The sequence below is a fragment of the Filicampus tigris genome, chromosome 6, assembly GCF_054856515.1.
Source record: "Filicampus tigris isolate MCC_2025a chromosome 6, RoL_Ftig_1.0, whole genome shotgun sequence".
Lineage (NCBI taxonomy): Eukaryota > Metazoa > Chordata > Actinopteri > Syngnathiformes > Syngnathidae > Filicampus > Filicampus tigris.
Genome location: NC_141222.1, coordinates 28,205,477 through 28,229,711, shown reverse-complemented (window position 1 = coordinate 28,229,711; position 24,235 = coordinate 28,205,477). Strand labels below are relative to the sequence as shown.

The window sequence follows — 24,235 nt, the reverse complement described above, 5'->3', positions numbered from 1 at the left end:
TAGACTTGGCGTGGTCAACTTTTTGTTTGCACAATATGCCACAAATAAACATTTTGTGTGCATGTTTTACATATGGTGTGGTCAAAATTGAGTATTTTGTAAACACCATGTTGTATTTCCTAGCAGCAGGTTGTTTTGTACACACATTACACCTATCTTGGTCACATAATACTAAATTGTGGTGACTGACAGGTTTGCATTTTTATGGCCCCAATTTACCATTTTTTCCACACGAATGAGCACATTATATTATATTATCTACATAATGGCGACAATTTCAACCCCAAAAATCCCATGTCATGTTTGGGACTTTATAGGTTCCTGCTGTTTTTCTATTTTTGGAATGTGTGAAGAGAAATACTCCCTTCCTGCTTTCCTCCCTCAATAAACCATGACTCTGATGTATGGACCTGGTCTTGGTTTTTGTTTTGTGGTGTTGTCTGTAAGGCCCGCCGGCCAGCTGAACAAACCTGCTCCCGGTAGAGCCGTGGGCGAGGCTTGTTACTGTGTGTGTGTTTGGGTAGCAGGTACAACAGGTTGTGATCCACGCAACCTCAGTCACAGGAAGCCATGCGGGACTTGACATCAGCACTCTGCCAGTCCCCCCAGCTCAGAAGAGCCCAGTCGGACCCAGACGAGACATAAGTTGTGGCAAGTAGTAGTGTGTGTGCGATCCAGGGAAAGACTCGCCCCGTGTTGTTTACTCACACTGGACCGACCGGTTCTGGTGTCTTTGCTCAACGTATTAGCTGCCGGTTTAGCTTGACGTCGAAGGGGGAAAAAATAAAACAAGAGACGAGGAGAGAAGACGAAAAATGAAGGAGAGACCTACTTGAATCCCGCCATCACGGAACCCATTCATGTGGATGACATGCATGCGAATGCAACTTTGTCATCGTCAACATCAAATGAGGGACTTGGAGACTTCAACTGTTGAACTGGAAATATGGATGTCTAGACTTGGAGGAGTCGACTTGTAGACTTGGAAGAGTGGACTTGCGGCTTTGGATCACTTGACTTTTTAGATTGGACTTCTTGGATTCGAAAAGTGAATTTTAAGAAATATAGATTTGGTGGCATGGACTCGTAGACCTGTAGACTTATTATTGAAAATTGGGACGTGAAATAAAACATATCTTAAAACATACAACTTTACAAACTATAACTATTCTTGTAAGATAAATATTTTTTTCCCTTTTCTTTTAGAAATAATGTTTTCCTAGAAAAATAACACTTCAACTATATTTTTTATTCTCGTCAGACAACTACTAAAAATATATATGCGTGGTAGAAAGGACTCGTGTTCTGGTATGATTATACTTGCATACCCGGACGATGTATGCGGCCCCGGTTGAGTAGACCTGCATACTTTGTAGAGTGCACTAGCAGACCTGGTAAAGTTAGGCTTAACTTGATATACGGAACTTGTACTTGAACAATTGTCACCTTTGTGGGGTGAAATTGCAGACAAGATAGACATGGTAGTCTTGCAGACTTGAAGTGCACATAATAGACTAAAGCTTTACACTTGGTAGATTGTAGACTTTTTACCGTGGACTTGGCGGAGTAGACTCATAGACGTCATAGAATGGATTTGTAGACTTTGTAGAGTGCTCCCTTTGACCTGGTAGATTGTCGACCTGTTGAAGTTCGCAAACTTGATAGACTTCGTAGAGTAGACTTTTGGACCCGTAAGATTGTAGACCCAGTACTGTAGACTTGCAAACTCAGTCGCGTGGACTAGTGCACTTGGAGGAGTAGACTTGGATAATTGTATCCCTTCTAGAGGGCACTTGTAGACTTGGCATAGTCCACTTGGTAGAGTGGACTTGTAGTCTTGGTGTGATAGACTTGGAAGACTGTAGACCTTTTAGAGTGGACTTGCAGACTTGTATAATTTTAGCCGTGGTAGAGTGGATTTGGAAAATCGTAGACCTGGTGATGTCAGCTTGGCCTAATTCACTTGAAAGATTGTAGACTTGGTAGAGTGGGCATGAAGTCTTGATGGAGGTGGTAAAGTGGACTTAGAGACTCGGCACAGTCGACTTGTGGCCTTTGGAGAGGGAGAGGGAACTTGTAGAGTTGCAAGATTGACATGGAAAAATGTAGTCCTTCTAAAGTCCACTTGTTGACTTGGCCTAGTCGAGTTGGAAAATTGTAGCTCTAGTAGAGTGGACTTTGGGATCTGGAGGAAAGTAGACCTTTGGACACGGAGGAGTAGACTTTGAGACTGAGAGACTTGGTAGAGCGGCCTTTCAAACGCGATGGCGTCCAAGGAGTCTGTGTTGTCGGGCTTGTCTGCTCTCAAGGACACCGATCCTCCTCCTTACATCCATCCTCACTACAAGGAATCCTACCGTCTGGCCATCTACGCGTTGCTCTGCGGAGGCAAGGATGCTTACAACGACTTCCTCCAGGCCGAGCAGATCAACCACTTCCTGTCCGAGAAGGAGATCCGCTTCATCTTGGAGAACGCCGAGACCCCCTCGGTAGAGGACGACGACGCGGCGGGGCGGCGCCCCGGAAGCGAGCCGGGCCCGTCCACCTACTTCCCGCTGGAGTCGGACGAGGAGGTGCCCGACCTGGACCTGGGCTGGCCCGAGGTGGCTCTGGAGGACCAGGACACCAGCATCAGTTTACTCTTCCACCCGCCCAGGGCCAACACGCCCACCATCAAGGAGGTGGTTCGCAAGCAGATCCAGGACGCCAAGCAGGTGAGCGCGCCGGGTCTTTCTCTGGTTTAGACTCGCCGTCACAGCATTCACATATGGTCGTGTGTAACAATAGCAGTTTAGAAAAACAAAGTTCAATTTAAATTAGGAGCAATTCAATTGCAATCAATAGATTGTCAAACATACATTTGCACTTTTTAAGAACATACATGTACACAATTCATGTGAAAGAAACACTCTGTGAAACACCACCTTCCACATTTTAGAGAAGATCCGTGGGTCGTTGTGTGAAATATGGACTTGCACATTTTGCTGCAAGCATGTGTAATGAGCTGTTTATTCCACATGAATTTACACTTTTTTGCACTTTTACTTTTTACTTTTTGTTTAAAAAAAAAAAGTTCATAATCTTGTTTAGTAACCACGTTAAATAATAAATACAATTTTTTTTTTTTCTGATAAGTATGTGTATTCATCCATCCATCCATCCATTATCCATACCGCTTATCCTCACAAGGGTCGCAGGCGTGCTGGAGCCTGTCCCAGCTGTCTTCGGGCAGTAGTGACGTGAGGTAAACTGTCCTTCTTGGAGCTTAGGAGCAAATAATGAATGTGGAATAAACAGTTGATTCAAAATGAACTTCCACTTTTGAGAGCATATGGCCGCTGGCCTGCGTGAAAACGCGGCCATTCTTTTCATATATTTTATTTGTACCTTAATGGGGATTTTGAGTTATAGACATCCCATCAACGTGAAAATGTAAAAAAAAAAACAATTTTTCAAATTGGCCATACGTGTTTTTCACGGGGAAGCAACAATATAAGCAATTAAGTTCATCAAACATGAAAGTTCACTTTTTAGAGTTTAGAATCAGGTGAGCAATAGAGTTTCTTGAAACAAATAACATGGACTTCATGGACTTTAAGTGTAATAAACAGTTTAACATGATTAAACCTTTATAAAGCTTATAAGCAATAATAATGTGCAACAAACACTTCATTAACACGAGCCTTCACTTTTCTTCGCTCCTATTAGCAATTAATGTGCAATAAACTGTTGTTGAAATATGAATTTGTACCGTTATACACCATACGTATATTATTTTTTTAATGAACCATACGTTGTTAATTAAAAAAAAAAAAATTCACTTACTCTGTTTCTAGGTGGTCGCCATAGCGATGGACGTCTTCACGGATGTCGACATTTTCAAGGAGGTCCTGGGCGCCACGCTGCGGGGGGTAGTGGTCTACATCCTCCTGGACGAGGGCCACTTTGCCAGCTTCCACGCCATGTCGCACAGGGCAGGCGTCAACATCCAAGACCTCAAGGTGACAATCACAGCTGTCTGCCGTCCATCAAAGCAAACCTGATTGACAGGCACCCTGACACAAATATGCACTACATAGCCTACATGAGTAATACTGTACTTGGCTGAATCCAACCTGAGGTTTTGTGGGTCTACTCACCATAGACGTACCAAATTCTTTCTTGCCGTGTGAAAATGGGGCAACGTTTTTGTCAAAAAGACCAAAATAACCCCTAAAACGGCCACTTCAAACCAAAATGGCAGACTTCCTACGTCTTTTCGGGCATGGATTCTTGAGACTTTTTTATGGCTCTACTCATGATAGACTTGTCTACCAAATTTCATGTCGCGACAGGAAACTGGCTTTGGGGGCTGCATTGCAAAAAAAATGGCAACCAGATCAAACCACATTTTCAGACGTTCCGACTTCACTGCCCACACACATTGAACTCAAGATTTTTGCAGTTCTTGTTGTCCAAAATCAAATTCCTCGTAATTGAGCGTCATCCTTCACACGCAGTAGCAATTGTACAAAATCTCTCAGACTAGTTTGTCTTGAAAGACTGCTGGAAATGGCCAAAATGAGATTTAAATGTCACTTTTCAACAGCATGAAAACAGCAGACAAATACGCCCAAAAGCACCACTCGCAGCGCATTGCGAATTCCATTTTGTCTCCAAATGCGGGGAATGCGGCACCTTTGGTCATGTGATGACATTTCTTCCAGACCACAGCACGAGCGTTTTGGTTTTATAGTGAAAAAGACGCCGACAAATGTGCCGCGATATTTGTGGCGCGTCCGGATTTTCCTGTCAAGCAGCATCGTCTCGGGCAGAACAAACACACGGCTCAGCCGTCGACTTCAATAAAACATCAGGCAGCATGTTTGGTCTTGAAAGAACGACCTCCGCCAAGGCCCAACAATCTGCACCATCACGGGGACACGCCTCCTCTCAATGTCATCTTTTCCATTGGCGCTTTGCTCACCGAGATCGATGCCGCTCATACAGAAGCCAACACGAAGCAAAGCGGCAAGACTAGTCAACAGCATTGAATGTGCTGTAGCAGAAGACCTCCAGTACTCATGCATCAATAAATGTGACCGGCTGTGGCTTCATGGTCCTCATGGTTAAAAAAAAAACAAAAAAAATGCAACTTGAGATATTCCTATACTCTAATTGTCGCCATCAGAACATTCGCGTGCGGACGGTGAGAGGTCAGCAGTATCGCTGCCAGTCCGGCGTCAAGTTTCACGGCGGCTTGGAGCAACGATTCATCCTGGTCGACTGCCGCAGTGTTTTGTACGGAACCTACAGGTGAGAATTGATCAAATGCTAACATGCCAACAGATGGTATGCAAACATATGGCATAATGGTTACCTGCCTATAGACAATACAAAGGCAGCTAGATAAGGATTTGACTTTGTGCTCTTTCTTGGGTCAGGTACTATTTTGAAAAAGAGTTGATTAGATGCGACCATGCAAAGAGTTTGTTTTGATATGAACCTGAGTAGAGAAAACGCTAAGGCAGGTTCACGGGGGTTGTACATTTTGCCTTGCGCTACGGAAGCGTAGAGCTGCCCATGAGTAAGCATTTTTGGCAGGCAAACTCGTTCTTGTACTTGCAAGTACATTCAGATGTAATCCATAAAATCGAACGCATTTGCATATACAAACGTACGTTAAAATGTACTTGCAAATACGTTCCGTTTTTTTGGTTTTGTTTTGTTTTTGTTTGTTTTTTGACATTTTTCATTGATAGTTTCTACAGCCAGGACTCTTGTTTTAAACACCACATACCATGTCCCGTGTTGAGCAGTGTTAAATTCTTTTGGAACGCTTTCCTTGACATTTTTAAAGGATGTCGTTTGCCAGCCTAAGCCATCTGGCTCCCCTTGCGACTCTGTTCCTCCGCATTTCTTTCAGGGGGTTCTTCCAGCTATTGGTAAATCCGTCTTGGCCATTCTCAACAGCAGTCTGTCTTCTGGTGTCGTACCCCAACAATTTAAACATGCTATGGTGCAACCCTTGCTCAAGAAACCTGGCCATGATCAAGATGTCATGTCAAATTTTAGGCCCATTTCCATGCTACCTTTCATTTCAAAAATTCTGGAAAAAGCGCTGTATATGCAGTTGAAATCTTTCTTGGATCAACATAACGTCACGGAGTTCTTCCAGTCAGGTTTCAGGATGATGCATAGCACAGAGTCATTCATGTTACGAGTTTTTAATGATATCCTCCTGGCAAATGACACTGGAGACTATGTGTGTCTGGTTTTGTTGGATTTACGTGCAGCGATTGATACGGCGGATCACATTATTCTGTTGGCTCGTTTGCAGCACCAGGTGGGCATTAGTGGTAGATCCCGTGAGTGGTTTAGATCCTATTTGGCTGTGAGAACTTTTTGTGCTAGCTTTGGTCGCTCAGAGTCCCACACTGCTCCATTGTCATACGGTGTTCCACAGGGTTCAATTCTGGGGCCTCTGCTGTTTTCATTGTACTGTATCTGCTCCCTTTGGGTTCCGTCTTAAGGAAACGTGGTATTTACTTCCATTGCTATGCGAATGACTGTCATATCAATGTCCCGCTGAGCAAAAAAGACGCTTTCTCGTTGAGGCCACTTTTGTCCTGTCTGGAGGAAATCAACACTTGGGTGGCACTGGATTTCTTGAATATCAATCTAAAGGAAACAGAAGTTATGGTGTTTGGTCCCAGTGGCCCTTGTACTTCCCGTCCTGCTGACTGCGGTCCCCTGGCTCCTTATCTAAAGCCAACAGGATTGAACTTGGGTCTTAAACTGCACAGGGATTTGAAAAACAATTTGATACCTCATATTTAAAGTATGCAACCCCACTATAGCACACTATAGCTATCTTTTCAAGTCTTTACAAATAATGAATATGAAAAGTGTTATAAATAATACCTGTTCTGGAGGAAATCCAGCTCGAACAAACTATCTCTTGCCATCTTTTCATTGTAACAATGTAAAGAGAAAACGGTTGACCCCGACAAAAATGTCACTGCAGTCTTCCTCATCCTTATTTTATTTTTTGTTTTCCCGGGTCAACCAAAGAACTCGGTCACCACCTCGCACAGCTTTTTTTTTCTTTTTGTTTGCGGCCATATGAACTTTGAGATGTCCAGCACATTTCTTCGAAACATGCTGTATGTGCCAGCTTTGCACACGGTGCACTCCGCCTCACGTTTTCCATGACCAGGATGGTTAGTGGGGAATTAGCTACACTCGTGCTTTGGCATTTGTAAGAACAAGCAATGCTTCTCCGACATCTGCTCACTCAGTTCTTGAGCACAGCAGAGCCACCCACTAGGCAGGCTCTCGGGGGTTACGTCTCAGGCAACACAGTACCGTAGTATTCTGCGTAAAGCCTCAGTCAATTTCAACACATGCTAATCGGTCCCGTGAAAAACAATGAAAACCGTATTCATTTTCATGAATTTATGAAACACCCCCACACGCCCCGGACAGGAGGTAAAAAGGGGACTCTAAATCACCCTTTTGCACGAGAATAGCTCAATTGCTAACATGTCAATAGTTGGTAGGCTAACATATAGCTAGACAGCGGCAGCCTTAGCACATGGCTAAGGATAGATTCCGCAGAAAAACATGTAAATGGTCAATTTAGGATTAGGCGGGGGTTCACCGAAGCCAAAGAAGGTAACGAATGTATTCCTTTCTTCCAGCTACACGTGGTCCTTTGAGAAGATCAATGTGAGCATGGTACTGGTGGTCACCGGTCAGCTGGTGAGTTCCTACGACGAAGAGTTCCGCCGCCTCTACGCTCGCTCGACCATCCCTGAAGCGTTACACAAGGAGCGGTCGCGCGTGGAGTACATGAGAGACGCGGTGCTTCTGCGCAGTCCGAACTCCAGCCAACTTTCACTGCATCAACTTCACATGAGATCCCGAGGGACTCACGGCATGAGGGGTTTGGCTCAAGACGAGCTCGTGGACGTAGCCGCTATTATGACCAGGGGCCTCAGCATGCAGGACCGCCTGCATCTGTCCCACTTTCCCGACCACATGATAAGGGGCCACAGTTTTGGCGGCGACCTGCAGAAGTTAAACCCCATGACTCGGCTGAGGATGGGGACCAAAGACATAGGAGTGCCCGTTGTTCCGGACAGGACCGGTTCTAGTCTGCTGGTGCCCAACAGGATGTCTCACCAGCATGTTCGACACCAAAGTCGCTACGGTCCGGACCAGAATCTGATCCCTTTCAACTCGGAGACCTCCCTCCACAGGTGGAAGATGGACACGTACCTGAACAGCCAGGTGAACATTGACGGATCGTGCGATGCCTTGTCCCCGGTGACATCGCCATACAGCAGCCGCACGGGCCTGAACGACCACCAACCGCAGGGCATCAACAACAGATCCAGGGACATCAAGTCCCGCTTGGACGAGATCCGGCAGAAAAGACTCAGTTTACAGGAGTACAACAATCTCAGGCAGAGCCAAGAGTCTCTGCGATCCATGTACCAAAGTCTGGATCGGCCCAAGTTCAAGTCTCCGTTAAGAGGCCTTGACGTGAGGCAGAATGTTGCGGAGGAGGTCGGCCGGCCGGAAGTCGCCAACCCCAAAGACCTTGATTCAAACCAGGTAGATGACAGCAACCACTCCGCCTCATACTTTGACATCCAAACCGGTCCCGAGCCAAATTCCACCCCGGCTTACGAATGGTATGAGCCGCTTGGCGGGACCAATTCGGCCGCCCAACTGGAGGACAAGCTCAAAGACTCGTCCCTCAAGTTCGCCAGTGGTCTCCAGCGCCCCAGAACCATGGAATCCCTGATTGAAATCCCCGAGGAGAAAGAAGGTTGCAGTGATCCTGTCAATAGCGCTGATGTTCTCAAAGACAGAAACAACAGAAATGAAGACAATACTTCCAGAATGCACTCGACTGAGAGAAATTCAGGATCTCAAGAGCCAAAGTCAGGGTCTCGAGAAGTAAAGAACTCACCTTCTCCTGAGAAGGAAACTTCCAAAGATCTTAACTGCCTCCGAGGTGAAAAGTCATCATCGGGAGGATTTGTTGCTTCAGCGGAAGAATTCCACCAGAGCGAAAAGCTCAGAGGAAAAGAAGGCTTCCAAGAAGGAGGAGAAATCTCTCCAAAGGAAAGCCTCGCTGAGATCGCAGAACTCCTCCGGCTCTAACTCGCGGGCGTCTCCCGCGGGAAAAACTTCTGTCGCCGAGCACCGAACCAGCCAGAACTCCATCAGCAGGTCGGCGGTAGAGAACGAAAAGCCAAAATCTTCGTTCACCTTCCACCGATTATCCTCTCAGCGCTCCAGTAAACGAAAGCCGAACCTGGCTGCGGCCGAGCCAGAGCGGGGCTCCCGGGAAAATCTGCGGGAGCAGGAAAAGGCGGCCTACGAGAGCCGGCGGGAAAAGGCCTACAGTCGCTACGAGTACCTGCTACATTCTCGTGTCCCTCTGCAAAAAGCCAAGCGAGGGGACGGCGGGCATCCCTCGGATAACCCAACGTATCAAACGCAAAGTGGCGCCGACAACAGACTGGGACGATTCATGCAGCGGGTTGGGAATCTCATTGGGAAGAACAAGTAGAACTCCAGAAGAAGGAGAATGTCGCCAGGGTCGCTCGCAATGTAGTCGCTTACAAGGGACCTATGGTATAAAAGGCACTTTTGAACATCCTGTATACAAACATTTGTGTGTCTTGAGTCGCTGCCCACCCACCCATTAAGTGTGAAATGAACCAACCAAGTAAATCTTTTTATCAAGCTGACCAGTTATTCAAAAATGAACAAAAAGGGCCTTTGGGCAAGGCCCTCTTGTAATGTAACAGTGGGGTCGATTTACATAATCAATCTTCTCACCCACACCCAGGTTCTCTGCCTCACTAACTGACGAAAATGCAACGAAATATTGACGGGGATGCATTGACTCCGTTTACATGCGGTCAATATTCGGGTTACGGTCAAGATTACGGTTTCGGAAACATTCGGAATAACCCGTTTACATGCGTGTGCGGACAGAGTTACTCGCCTGTAGATGGTACTTGTAATCAATTTCGATATCCCAATGTAAACGGCGACGTAGGGATAACGCTGTGACGGAAATCGACGTCATTTCCGCTTCTTCCTTTCCGCCGTCAACAGAACGCGTAGGCGGTCGGTTTCCTCCTCGCTCCAAAAGTGCGGTTCTGTGCTGCGTCGGAGTTTGGCCATGTTTGTTTACCTCTGCTTCTGTATCTGGTCTTGGGTTTTTTAAAAACCCGAGTATGAGCATATTTGGGGTTTTGCGCATGGCCTTTCAAAAGCCAAACATTGGCTGTGTTTGGGTTTTGAAAGAGGGACCGCATGTAAATGTCGTCATTGTTGGCTGGATGGCTCATTGATTGGAACTGGACTCGTCTTGCTCGTTTTTTTTTCCAAGATAACTTGGGACTGAGGTTGAGACTTGAGGCTCATTTTTGACTCGCACTTGTGACTTACTCCCACCTCTGCCTTTAGACAATGGAAGAAATATCTACCTGACGTGTTCTCCAAAAGTCACATTTCAACTTTGAAGCTATAAAACAAGAACTCATTTTCCACATTCGAATATCACTTCACCTTTATTTGTGACCTGTAAGACAGTTGCAATATCCATATCCGTTTGAAAACATCTCATGCTTTCATTTGATTGTTGAAAACTGTGGCAACACTCTAGATAAAGTATTCCAGGCACTTGTTCCTCTCGTCATCCAGTTCCTGGGTCTCAATCTCAAACTTCTTCATGGCGATGAAGTACTGGACAAAGGGCTCCCCCAGGGAACTGCGGATGACGTGATCCTCGCCCAGGGCCTCCAGGGCGTCGTCCAGCTTGACGGGAATGGCAAATTCCTTCTGCTGACTGGGAGCCTTGTGTACGCCGCCCTCGATGCTCAGGTTGCGCCGGATGCCGTCCAATCCGGCGGCGGCGGTGGCGGCCAGGACCACGTATGGGTTGGCCATGGCCGAGCCCAGCTTGTTGTCAATGTGGGTCTCGCGTCCGCCGTGGGATTTGACGTTGAAGGAGCTGCTGTTGTCGTTGCAGCCGTAGGTTGCGTACAGCATCCGCTTGGGGTCCTTGGCCGCCTTGGCCATGTGGCTGCGGCACCCGAGACCCGGCGACATGAGGCAGCTGAGGGCGGCCGAGTGCGCCAGGAGCCCGGCTAGCCACTTGCGGCCGATGTCGGACAGCTCGCCCGCCGCCTTCTCCCCGCTTTGGAACAGGCTACGCCGCCCGTTGGCGTCCCATAGGCTGTGGGAGAGCACGCCGGCGTTGTAGAGGCCGTCGTCCGTGAAGAAGCTTGCGATGTAGCTGTGTTTGCGGGCCATCTCCTTTCATTGGCGTTCCGAGCATGCAGTACGAAAACCAAAGACACAAAAAAGAATTTCAAAATAAATATTCCACATTGAAACACCATGTACTGACCGTGGAAAGAATTTTATTCAAGCGGAAGTCAACCCAAACATATTTCTTTCAAGAACATGTTCCGAGCAGGCCCACTCGTTGCAACACTGCATTCTGATTCATTTTTGCCGTTTGTGTAATATAAGTTAAGCGGCAAAATGCACTCGTTTTTAGCCATCTGCGGGCTGGCCATTGTGTCATTTCTGTCGACTGAAAATGACATCGCAACTGCTCACAATGAACAATTTCTGAAGCTGAGCCGTGATTGGTCGTTACCTGAGCAGTTGTGATGTCATTTACAGTCAACAGAAGTGACAAAATGGCCGCCCCCTGAGATGGACAAAAACGGCTGGATTTTACTGCTTAACTCATATTGCACAAACTCAATATTCATCGGAATGCCGTGTTTTAACTAGTAGACTATTTTCGCATTTGCCAATTTTGGTGCACAGTGCATCCCCGCATATTCATCTTCACAAATTGTATTCTGATTTGTGGGGGGGAACTTATCCTTATCTATCAAAGCCATGTCTAATATAAAAATAGTGCTTTGTTGCCATCTGGTGGCGTCCTGGTGTCAAGCACTGATGATTAACGAGAGGAAGAGCTTCATTCCGTGGGGCCAAAGAGAAAAGTGCTTTTCAGCCAGCTCGTGGCATCTACAGACAACTACACACCTCTTTGGTCGTGCACCAATTCTTTGTGTGTATCGTGTTGCTTTACATTGCGTATGCTGTTCCACTACGCCTGGACCCTGAGTCTGTTAAAAAAAAAACAACAAAGTGTACCGATTGAACTGAAATAACTTCGAACCTTGATGCCGGTGCGGAAGGTGAAGGCGCTGTCGGCCGCCGCAATGCCAAATTCGGGCCTCAGGTTGATCTCCATCTGGCCCGGCCCGCTGGCGGAGGCCATGCTGTCGACGTCGGCGCCCATGCAATACATGCCGTCCAGCAGCTGCTGGAAGAAGGGCAGGTCATGATTACCCAGCAGCGTGGTGGCAGGAAATAGCAGCGTCTTGGGCCCGATGCGGTCGGGCGCCCCCAGCACGCAACACTCGTAGGTGAAGGAGGAGCGCAAGGAGAAGCCCAGGCTCTGGAGCTGGCCCAGGAGCTGCTTGGCCAGGAGGCGAGGGGATGTCCGCAAGGGACTGCCCGTCACCGTGCACGGGTCGCAGATGACCCGTGCCGTCTGCTCGGCCCACGGGAGGATCCGGAAAGTGGACAGGTCCGGGATCAGCAGGATGTCACTGCTGAAGTTGGCGGCGTTGGCGTGGTCTACCTCGTTGCTCTTCGGACTCAGCGTCAGCTCCAGGTAGCTCCTCGGCATCGGGATGCCGTACACGGCCTTTTCCTGTGGGGAAATGTTCGGATGCTATCACAATGCTCCTATGGACGATGAGGTCCTCAGTAGTAGAGTGGGACACGTGGACAGATTGTTGGAAGCAACATTGGTCAGGATTTGTGGATGGATGCCTGCAACATTTGATGGTGTGATTGATCATCGGTTGTATAGAACGTTGGATGGATTGTTGGTTCGTGAAAGATGGATGGACTGGTGAATGTATGGAGACGATTACGTGGAAGAAGCGGACAGGCACGGTCTTGGATCTGGACACCCCGTGCAGGTCGGTGGCCTCGAATCGTACAAAGTTGATGTTCTCCCTTGCCATCTGCTGCTTGATGGTCTCCATGCTGGAGATGAACCTTTGATTGCCTGAGGCGTCCGGGCTCTCGTTTCCGTTTCCTGCAGGCAAGAGTTGCAAACGATTGCGTGTCCCACCGAGCGGACCTAGATCAGAGGTCTTCAATCGTGTTTCCCACCAGAGCCGGTTTCCTGGATGTTTTCCATCTCACCCTGCTGCGACACAGCTGATTCAAATGATCACGCTCGTTATACAGCTTCTGCAGACCTTGCTTGATTTTCAATCGGGGAGAGATGGAAAACAGGCCGGACGCCGGCCCTCGAGGAACAGGGTTAAAGAGCCCTGTGAACGGGATGGTGTAACGCTCGTGTCCGAAAACTATTCATCATCGTTTCACCACAACATCTACACGATTCCAGCGGTAAATCTGTCAATACCGACCTGTATGAGGCGCTTTGGTCTCTCCGCGGGAGCCTCCGCTGTTGCACGTGCGAGTTGGAAATTCTATCTGTCTATTTGTGTCGGCGTCAGGCCTGAACGAGCTGGGTGACTCGGTGATGAGGGGCACGTGAATAGGAGAGTTCTCTCTGGATCCGGGCCCCTTTCTAGAAGCATCGGGCTGAGGTTTGAAGGTACTGAACACCCTTTGTGGGCTGACGTCGCTCCGCTGCCTGCCGGGCTCGCCGCTGCTGCCCCCGTGCAGGTAGGAGTAAGGGTTTCCTCCGGGGTGGAGAACCGGTCCGTCCCTCAGGAAGCTCTTCAGTTCGTCCACAGTGTGCCTGTGTGGAGTCCTACTTAGAGGCACCCGAATCAAGTCCCCCCCGACGTCCGGTCCCTCCATCCCGGGCTGGTCAAACGGAGGTCCACCAGAGATAGGAGAGTCCGGGGGTTGCTTTGAGTTTCGGCCGGCAGCCCAGTCGACGGGCGGCGTGTATTTTCCCGTCACCCTCACCCCCTTCCTGCTCCCCGTGCTCATCCCTGTGCCGTCCGTTTGGTCTTGGCTCCTACTCGGGCTTTCGTGGATTGAGTCCATACACTGCAGAGTGGTCACCGTGGAATCTTCAGAGTCATTCATTTGTGTCCTTTCATCAATTCTGCTTTATGGAATTTGATTATAAAGTGAGATCCTCACTGGCACATTAATTTTTATACACAATTGGTACAATGGTGACGGATTGGAAGCTTCCTTTTTTCGCCCGCCCCCCGCCCCAACGCACACACACACACACACACGCTCACACAATCCTTTGGTGTCCAGCTAAGGCCTGACTGGCACCCAGCCGCCAGCCAGTGGAGGCCTGACACAGAAGTCACATAACTTCAAAATGATTGGTTGCTGCTGGTGTCAATTCGGGCGGCTTTTGTGTCCCAGTAGTGCGAAAATGCCGAGCTCAGCTGCTCTTTGCCTTTCTAGAAAGACGGCAGCCAAAGTGAGGCTTGCGCGCCGAGACAACAGGAAAGCGCCAGGCGCATATAAAGCAACTTTGATTGATGCACTTTGCATTAAAAAAAAGTGTAACTCTCATGCGCTGTGAGACACAATTACTCTCCACGTTGCGTTTAATTCTGTAATTCTTCCTGAATTTTCTCTCCATCAGACTTGGTAGATTTGAATACGGAAATTCAAATAAGACACATCAACTTAAAGAGAGAGAGAAAAAAAAGAACAAAAAAGAAGGCTGGAAGGAAATGTTTTGTACTTTGTTGTATGTTCTCTAAATGAGTTTGGACGTTAAAATAGTTATCAGAAAAATAACAGGGGGGTTCATTCGACTAAAGAAAAAAACTTGAATTAAAATGTGTGCACGTTTTTTAAATCTTGACTCTAATGGGTCTTTTTTTTAATTCCCTCTATCTATCTATCTATCTATCTATCTATCTATCTATCTATCTATCTATCTATCTATCTATCTATCTATCTATCTATCTATCTATCTATCTATCTATCTATCTATCTATCTATCTATATCAAAAAACATATTTTTTTTCAGGGTGGGGTTTGAAGCGCTGCATCAAGGTTGCATCAGAGGAAATGACGATACGCCTCCGGAGCTATCCTTCAAAATAAAGTAGTACTGCGCTTCCTGAAGAGAAACAAACGTGTTCTAGGAAGAAAATTAATATAATAGTAATACTTGCTGTAAAAGAACAAAAAAGGATTCCTCTCAGTTTATTCATTTCGGCTGTAATTCCGTTTTACGCATGAAACGGGGTCTTGCTTCGAAGGTCCCGAATGGAAGTACTTGGCTTTGCTTTCTTGATAGAGGAGACCTACGCTCCGACACGTAAACGACGGGCTCGAATGGTGAAGAAGCATTTAATCGCTTGACTTTCACCCCCCTGAGGACCGGCTGTATGATTAAGTTACAATCTTCAATGAGTAAGCATATCCCAGTGAGTAATATTTTTTGTTTGGTTTTAAATCTTTCATGTTTTCCTGTATGTGTCAAGTTTACACCAGAATGAGCGTCTGTCTGATTTAAAATAATAATACAAATCACGGCCTCGTTGCTACTATTAATGACAGTGATTTTAAAGATGGCTTTGAAGGTTGCAAATGTATGTAGACACGAGAAAATGGTAAAATGTGGGCGGTTTTTCGCTCCTGGGAAGCCGACGGCGGAAGGTTGGCTCGAGCCGGTCCAAAAGCGACATTCGTTTTCTTTTATTGGATAAAAAACGGTCAGGTTATTCCGTTTATTGGTAGTGTTTCGGTGTGTCTCCCACACCCCCACTGTGGTTTTGTCGAGGCGCCATGTTCGGCCAGATTACGTTTGTGGGGCGCGTGACGGACGTCTCAACATGGCGGCTGCACGAAGGACAGCGTCCCCCGTTGTGCTTTTTTCTTTTGACGTTTCAGCCACAACTCGAACAACCCAACACGAAAACCTGCCGCGTCAAGTCCGAAATGCGTGCGCGTGTCGCTATATGGAGTCTCCCGCTTCCCTCTTTGTCATTTGAGCCGCCATGTTGGCTAGATGCAGTTTGAACCGGACAATGGCGCATTTCGCTGGCCGTTCTCGTGACGTGTTCTTCCGTTGGGACAAGACGATTTACGTGTTTTAAATTAAACAACACTAGGGCGCCTTAAATGTCGACTTTGAGTCAAGAACAAGTGGCTGGTGTCGAGAGCTTGATGACACACTTGCCGGCCGAGGTGACGTCACGGCGGAGCTTTTCGCCGCGATGACGACAAGCAACGGCCACGCAAATGAGCCTCATTGAAATACTGTAGTGGGCCGAACGGAGCATGCGCACTAATGCTCAGTGAGACACTTCATTAGGTACACTATCTAATGAAGATAACGATGCTCAGTTGCTAATGATGTGGTCAGGGCGGGTTCAGACACTTTCCAAATTACAAACAAGTTCCAGAAGACTTTTCAGAAGAATTTGTGAAGTTGGAAGGAAGCAGTTGTTCCTGTTGTCAAGCCCTGCAGTAGTGTTCCCCCACTAATTGCAGGGGGCTGAGGCTTAGGGGTGGGCGATATCGTCATCGATATCATCGTCAATCTTGCTTTCACAATGTGCACATTTACATTATCGAGTATTAATACTGCCTCAAAAAGTATAACGAGTCAGTCGATGGCCGCAAAGTCTGAGGAAATGCTGGAATCCTCATTTGGCAAATCGTGTGCATTGACGGCAGAGGAGGAGGAAGTGATAATCATTCGCCGAATCAGCGGGTAGGACGCAGTCACGTGACTCTGTTTGCACCGCAGCCGAGCTGTGTTTCAAATATGGAGGAGTGATCTGCGGGGATTCACGTCGTCCGTAAGTGGTTTAGGGTTGACAAGACTGACGTCGGTGGGAATAACATTGTTAGATGTGCCAAAACGGTCACCTTTCAGAGCAATTCTGTTCCACCACGAGCCATATGAATTACGAGGAAAACTTGACGAAGCACGCTATGCAAAAGTTTCGTAAAACACACACTCAGAAAACAGTTGCCGAGTTGAGCAAACAAACACAAATACACACACACACACACAAAGAACTTTAGCGAGCAAGTCAAACATGACAGTGAGTCTGGATGTTCGTTTTACACGCTTTAACTAGCCTGTATTCCCGAGGCATGTTCCAAACTACGACGGCTTATTAGTGTGACGCCAGTTTTCACCCAAACATGAATAAAGTCACAAGTCATATCACAGTGATGAATAAGTGGGAAAATGCACTTTTCTGTAAATTGCAGTTTTGTTATTCAACTTTCTGAATTCTGAATTAACGCTTGGTCCTGATGCCGCCCCCGCAGCAGTTTTGTGGTGTTCTGGGTCGCACATTTATGGAGTTTCTGAAGGGCAGCGGAGACTACTGCCAGGCTCAGCACGCCGCTTATGCAGACGAGTGAACGGGCCAACTACGCAACCCCCTGGACGCGCCCGAGCCTCAAGAGGAGGGAGCCCCCCCGACGTCGGCACGAGCGGGACGCCTCCCGCAACCAGCGACAACTCGGCCTGGATGGGGTAACTTGACCCGCTGCGCAGCGCCCCTCCCCGTCGGCTCCCGCCCGGCCACGAGCAAGGTGGAAGCCGCCTGGTTTTGTTGCCACACCCTCCCTCACGCACACGGCCGCCGCCGCCCCCTGAGTGGCTCCCCCGCCGAGACGCCTCCTCCCACCGCCGCCTGGAGGATTCCCGTCCCTCCGCGCCAAACTGTTGACGTCTAGCGTCTCAGGCTCTCCCCATCCCCGTGCCGAAGCCATCTTTCCTTTTTTGTTTTTCTTTTTCTTTTTCCTTTCTTCTTCTTCTGTCGCCATGGCGCGCATGAACAGACCCGCGCCGGTGGAGGTCACCTACAAGAACATGAGGTTCCTCATCACACACAACCCCACCAACGCCACCCTCAACAAGTTCATCGAGGTGAGCGTTGTCTAGCTCCTAGTGTTGGCACATTGTTTCATTCCGACACAAAAGGAGTTTAGAAAGTCACATGAGGGGTTCTGGAGAAACCTTTTCGGGGAAGGTGTTTTTCCCTCTCGAAAATCTGGTCCAAAAATTGCCTTGACGTGAGAGGAAAACAGTAGAAGTTAACCGTTTCTCAACATATCTCACCGACCTTATTGTTTCGTCTACTACCCGCTCTCCGATCGGTTTCACTTCAAAACGCCCACCAGGAAGCTCGTGTGGACTGAAATCCGAGAGCTTCTCCGAGTCAAACCCGTCGCAACGATTTAAACGGCATCACGGGCCCTAAAAACCTGACTCGGCAAGGCAAACCTATTTACCGTAAAATCCAGTGAATAACACGCACCCGTGTATAATACACCCCCGCCACCGCAAATCACATTCAATCAATAATTTTGTATAAAATTGGCTGGAATCCTTTATTATCAGAGTGAAGAATATGAATGAACAAAGACTCAAAAGCAATAAAGTTGCTAACTGTCGCAGTTGAAGCGCTCGGTTGGCATGAACGGCGCAGGGGCACCTTCCGCGTGCATCCGTAGCGACGGTGGCGTTTGATGTGCGGTGTCACCTGCAGGAGCTGAAGAAGTACGGCGTGACCACGGCGGTGCGGGTGTGCGAGGCCACGTACGACGCCGCCCCGGTGGTGAAAGAGGGAATTCAAGTCCTGGTGAGTCACGCCGGTCGACAGCTCGTCTAATGCTGCTGTCTAGTGCGAGACGCCGTAGGCGGGCGAAAGGAAATGAGCATCAATGTCACTGTCATCACAAAATGAACGGAGCAGCAACACAGCCAATCAAAAGCATACCAAAATACTCATATTCTCAACTTACTGGAGTTTAGTAAGGGATCTTCTCTGCCTCTTCTTTGTCTTGATTGTGCCGCAGCTCTTCCAGTAGAGTTCAGTGGTACTACACTGAAAATGGCTTAAATGTTTGTTTGTTTTTTTTCCCACAAATAAGCGGCACCAAAAAAAAAAAGCTGCGGTCAAATGTTTTTGCGCTCCACTGTAGAAGTTTGTGAAATGTCATAAACATGCTAACTGAAAGTAGCGTCAATGTTGCGTTGGTTCTAAACGTTCTCCCGCCCCAAAAAGTAACAACACTTGGAAATGGTGCACAACAATAGCCAAAATCTTGCATTCCCTCTGGTCTGCGGGACCAAATAAGGCAACTGTCGCGATGTGGCGTAACGTGCTACTACGCTGAAGGCTCTCCTGTAACAACACATCATTGCGTAAGAATGCGCGAGGCAGTGGGGGGCGCAAAAGTTGAACCGAATTGTAGTGCTGATATACAATGAAATGAATTATAACTAACTAGATTTTAAAATTACAAGTAGTCTTTGACTCATCAAACGAATGTATTGCATCTCAAAATAATACTATAATAATAATGATTCAATGATTTCAAGTCACTTTTTTTTTTTTTTTTTAAACCACTCTTGTAAGCTGGGGAAAAAAAAGTAATATATGCTCTCCTGGAGCACAAATGCTCTAGGTCAGTGGTTCTTTTCTGATAAGTCCACAAATAAGCAGGGCTTTCTGTGAACAGTCCTAAAATACAAGTTTTAAAAACCAACGATGCAAATGTACTGGCAAGATTCATACTACTGAACTCTACCGAGTTAAGCCTTAAGCAGTGATTCTCTCAGGTACCAGTAGAGGGAGCCGGCGTGCCAATAGTGAACTCTTTACAACTCCCTCCCTTCTCATCGTGGTTTTTGCGGTTGGCCGTCTCTCTTCTGCCGCGCAGGACTGGCCGTTTGACGATGGCGCTCCTCCCTCCAACCAGATCGTGGACGACTGGCTCAACCTGCTCAAGCTCAAGTTCCGCGAGGAGCCGGGCTGCTGCGTGGCCGTGCACTGCGTGGCGGGCCTCGGCAGGTGAGCGGTCGGCCCGAGCCGCCTCGACGCCTCGGGCTCCCAATCAAATATTTCCTTTTCCCCCTGCAGAGCTCCCGTCCTGGTCGCCCTCGCCCTCATCGAGTGCGGCATGAAGTATGAAGACGCGGTGCAGTTCATTCGCCAGTGAGTCACATTGGCAGCGTTTTCTTCACAGTAACCTACAAAAACATTATTCAGAAAGCGAGCCCATTTATTAGTGAAAATTGCATATTTTCCTAACGTCTTCATTATGGGGACAAATGTGACCGCTGCATATGTGCAAGGGGTATAAAAATGTCGAATAGACTGAAAATGATGCCGAAGTAGTTGTCTTCAAAATACTGAAACTTCCCCTTTAGACAAATTGCAATAAATATCATACTGTGACATCAATAATGTGATCAAAACCAAACTATGAGCTCTTTATATTGTTACAGCAGGTTTGTCTGATGAAAATGTAATTTCGGCCCGCCATAGTATTGAGGAAAATTTTCAATCGAAAATCGATATAAATGCATCGATGTAAAAAAAAAAAAAAAATCGATTTGCAACGGGTCATCCGTGATGTAAACAAGCATTGTAGGTAATGGTGTCAACGGCTACCCGAGCGCAAGTTAACAACAGAATCCCAAAGTACGGGCGTATTTCACAAAATTCATTAAAACGATGTAAATCTCCTTTTCATAGCAGCACAGCGGTGATAAACGAGCATCTAAAAAGGAAGCACGTTGTGACTGATGCCCGATTTTCATTTATGGCGTAGGGACGGCCGTTTCTGGAAGCTAGCTAGCACACACAGGCTACCGTGTGCGTCTGAGTGAACGCCGCACACGTGTCCGGTTGTGATACGCTAACATTTTGTAGCGTCTACTACCAATTAAAGAGGCATTAGTCAGCAAACTCGCGTTTATCAAAGACCAGAAGAGTGTTTATATACCCGCGGTTGACACCAAGCAGCGAGAGGATATGCGCTGCCTCACGGTCACTGTGACCACGTACAGAGTGCTGCGTTTAAGAACTCGGAAATCACGCTACTCAAAGTTAACACAACATGACCTATTTTCCACAAACCCTAAATGGGAAACACCTAACAATAACAGACATAACATAGTCGATAATATATACTAATTTAGAGTGTTAAAAAAAATGTTCCCTCCTAATCTTTGTTTTTTTCCATTCCGGGGGTGTGCCACATTTTGAATGTTGACATCAAATTATGCATATTAGAGAAGCAAAACTAAATGTTTTGGATTAAGGTTAAATAAAAACAAAATTAAAAACCAATACAAGTGTTAAGTTTTGTTTTATTTAGCACGGTGCTTTTTTTCTTCTATGTAAAAAAGAAAAAGCCCAGCCCTCGAATTTTTTTTTTTCTTCAAAATGTTATTAAAAGCAACAAACAAACACCAACTTCACATAAAATCCAGCAGCCCTAGAATCTAATATGGATGTTGAATATTTGAAGACATTTAATTTTATAAGAATTTATTGTTTCCCAAAATATAACAAGATTTAATGACATAAACATCTATAAAAAGTTGTTTAATATTCTATGTGTTCTGCAGTACAACCCATTGTAATGTTCTGAAAGGTTTCATCTTCTGAAATCAGACATGAATCAATTGTTGTGAAAGTGTTGCCTGTTGTGCAGTTGCCCCGATAATAGCGTGTGTTTTTGTTTGTGGTTTTTTTTTTTTTTTGCGTTTGGTCCAGGAAGCGTCGCGGAGCATTCAACAGCAAGCAGCTCTTCTACCTGGAGAAATATCGTCCAAAGATGCGACTGCGCTTCAAAGATTCCAACAGCCATCGCAACAACTGCTGCATCCAGTAGGACGACGATGACGACGACGTGTTGCCTTTGTCTCACAGCCCATAAATGACAAATTCCTCATGGGGAAAGCCATTTCACCATTTCCTCCAAATCCATCTTCAGCTCCGTGTACTACTACCCGCTTTGTCCTCTCTAGCAAGCGCACGAGTAGAACTGACTGACAAGTAGGGCCCAACCCATATGGATTTCTTTTTTTTTTTTTTTTTTTTTTTAGGCCCGATTCGGACACCTGGACTAAAAGTTTAGTACTAATAGATCATCCGATTAATTTTAAGAATACATATAATGAATAAAATAAGATCTTTGTTGTTCCCTTAAAGCGGAAGCCAACCCAAACATATTTTTTTCAAGAATATGCTCACAAGGACCATTCCGCTCAGATTCAGAAAACAGGTCAACCGTGATTGGTCATTGTGAGCAGTTGTAATGTCATTTTCAGTGGACAGAAGTGACAAAATGGCCGCCCCCAGAAATGGCTAAAAACCGGTGAATTTTGCTACTTACCTTATGTTCCACAAACGCAAAATTAATTAGAATGCCGTGTTTCAACTAGTGGGCCTGCTGCGAACATACTCTTGAAAAAATATGTTCTGGTTGTCTTCCGCTTTAAGCCCCTTTCTCACTGAGCTGTGAGCAATCGGAGTGTTTTTGAAGGTAGCGAATCTGTGTTGCCTTCTCGTCAGGGATCGCTCAAGGCCACAAATGTTAGCTAAACGGTCGCCAGCCGTTTGCCTGTACTTTACTTGTCGCCCAAGTACATCGACTTGGGTTAATGATACCCGCCACGAGCTTTAAAAAAAACCCAACAAAAACCACTAAAACTATTGCCCGTTGTCTGGCAACTGTTGGGCAAACATTTGCGACCTTGAACGAACCCTGACATGAAGCCGCATTTTGCTACCTTTGCCAACAGTCGTAAATGTTCACCCCCCTGGGCGGGATAGGGGCTTTAAACACTTTGGAATTTAGAAATATAAATAACAGTTTCAGAAAACAGGTGAGCTGTGATTGGTCGTTACCTGAGCAACTGTGATGTCATTTTCAGTCGAGAGAAGTGACAAAATGGCCGCCCCTTAGATGGACAAAAAAACCCAAAGTGGGTTCGCTCTTCTTCAGCAATCTGAATCAGAATCCCTTGTTTCAGCTAGTGGGCCTGCATAGAACATATTCTTGGGGGACTTTGGGTCGACTTCCGCTTTAATGACGGCAGCACCGAATGTCCCTGGTGTGAACGAGATGGTGTCTGTTTTCATGTCTTATTTTTACAGATCCGATCATTGATGTCATTGATTGATCTGCAAATGATGACATTGCAACCGATGACCGATTTTGCATAAAAGGTCAAATGTCTGCCGAATAAATTTGAGTTTCTGCACACAAGTAGAACAACTATGGTACATGTTAGTGAACCAACTCTGCTGGTTGAGCTTTTGATGCTACTAGTGTGTGACGCATGCAAAGTGGTGTCACTGGAAGGTTCCGGTAGTGGGACAGTCAACTACTCGTGTGGTTACATGAGGACAAAGCGCACTAGTACATGGACCATAAGCTGGATTTCAAGGCTATTGAACAAACGCCGAGAGGACTTTCCTGCCTGAGCAGCTTGTTGTCACAGCCATCTTGTCCCATTGAAAGTCTCGATTCGTCGTCTTTGCTTTTGTTTACTAACTACCATAATGTGATTTTGTTTGTATTTGTTTTTTTTTGTTTGTTTTCTTCCAAACTGGATTCCCAGCCTCTGTGATATTTTGTACACCTTTTCATTTGATGTCCCTAACTTAACACTTGGATACTTGACGATTTGATGATTTCTCTTATTCTTGGTTGGCTATTTATATCTTATCGATGGACGTGAGTGATTTAGTACATGAGCGGCAAAGTTGTACCTGTTGACCGACTCGTGATGATTCGATTAAAGTGACAAATTGCCACACCTGCTTGTTTTATACCGTATGCGACATGACTAGTATAGACAAATGGCAACCAGCCAACGCACAGACGCACGCTACTTGCAAATCACTTCAAAGCCACTTCCAATAGATTTTGCAGCTCAATTACAATTTGTCAGCAAGTATTGGCAGAGACCGGAAGAGCCACAGAAAGGCATATGGAGCAAGTCCGTGGAAATTGTCATGGCTCGATTGACTTGCTCTGGTATTTTGCTGTACAGCTAAGCAGGATTTTCAATATACATACACACATTGTTAGTAGAAGTATGTATATGTTACTGACAAGCAATGAAGTAATTAAAAGAACTTGTGGGCCAAATAAAGGAAATTCGTTTTCTGCAGCAACACAAATGTGCTAATCCACAATGGTTTCTAATCACGGTTCAACTTGAGTATTTCCTTTATTGTACTCCTAATCCCTCATGGGGATGTACGTGTAAAATAAGGGCATGGCCTATTTAAAATTCCCGTACAGCGTCGCTCGACCGCAAACAAACGCGGGCCGGCTTTTGGACCCACTTGCGTCGCCCGGGTGGACGCAAGTCGGCGAGGATTTGTCAGTCCGCTTGCTGTCGTCTTCAGCCAGGGTGGCGTTGGCGGCCAACCACAGGGAGGTT

At 46.6% G+C, this 24,235-nt stretch overlaps 3 protein-coding genes across 5 annotated transcripts; 2 read left to right on the top strand and 1 right to left on the bottom strand.

Annotated features, from left to right (window-relative positions):
• The first annotated feature begins 547 nt into the window (after positions 1-547).
• Positions 548-9,749, top strand: LOC147146600 (uncharacterized). The gene is given in 5 exon segments (XM_086033224.1): positions 548-2,714; positions 3,837-4,001; positions 5,171-5,295; positions 7,683-8,994; positions 8,996-9,749. Coding segments are annotated over 5 exon segments (2,625 nt in total). The 5' UTR covers positions 548-2,264; the 3' UTR covers positions 9,569-9,749.
• An 812-nt stretch (positions 9,750-10,561) lies between these two features.
• On the bottom strand, positions 10,562-14,240 carry lgsn (lengsin, lens protein with glutamine synthetase domain). Its single transcript, XM_086033228.1, has 4 exons — positions 13,488-14,240; positions 12,981-13,147; positions 12,215-12,754; positions 10,562-11,328 (listed from the first exon to the last, which is right to left on the bottom strand). The coding sequence occupies exons 1-4, from the start codon at positions 14,119-14,121 to the stop codon at positions 10,672-10,674; spliced, it is 1,998 nt and encodes a 665-aa protein (XP_085889354.1). The 5' UTR covers positions 14,122-14,240; the 3' UTR covers positions 10,562-10,671.
• Positions 14,241-15,137: 897 nt separating this feature from the next.
• Positions 15,138-23,600, top strand: ptp4a1 (protein tyrosine phosphatase 4A1). 3 transcript variants are annotated; one of them, XM_086033808.1, is made up of 7 exons: positions 15,138-15,440; positions 17,302-17,512; positions 17,821-17,908; positions 18,531-18,623; positions 19,708-19,838; positions 19,908-19,982; positions 21,552-23,600. In XM_086033808.1, exons 2-7 carry the CDS (start codon positions 17,508-17,510, stop codon positions 21,667-21,669), a joined length of 510 nt encoding a protein of 169 aa, XP_085889934.1. In that variant the 5' UTR covers positions 15,138-15,440; positions 17,302-17,507; the 3' UTR covers positions 21,670-23,600. The 3 variants fall into 3 exon arrangements, with proteins under 3 accessions (XP_085889934.1, XP_085889933.1, XP_085889932.1); XM_086033807.1 differs by having other exon boundaries at positions 15,144-15,440; positions 17,305-17,908; XM_086033806.1 differs by having other exon boundaries at positions 15,144-15,440; positions 17,302-17,908.
• The last annotated feature ends 635 nt before the right edge of the window (positions 23,601-24,235 follow it).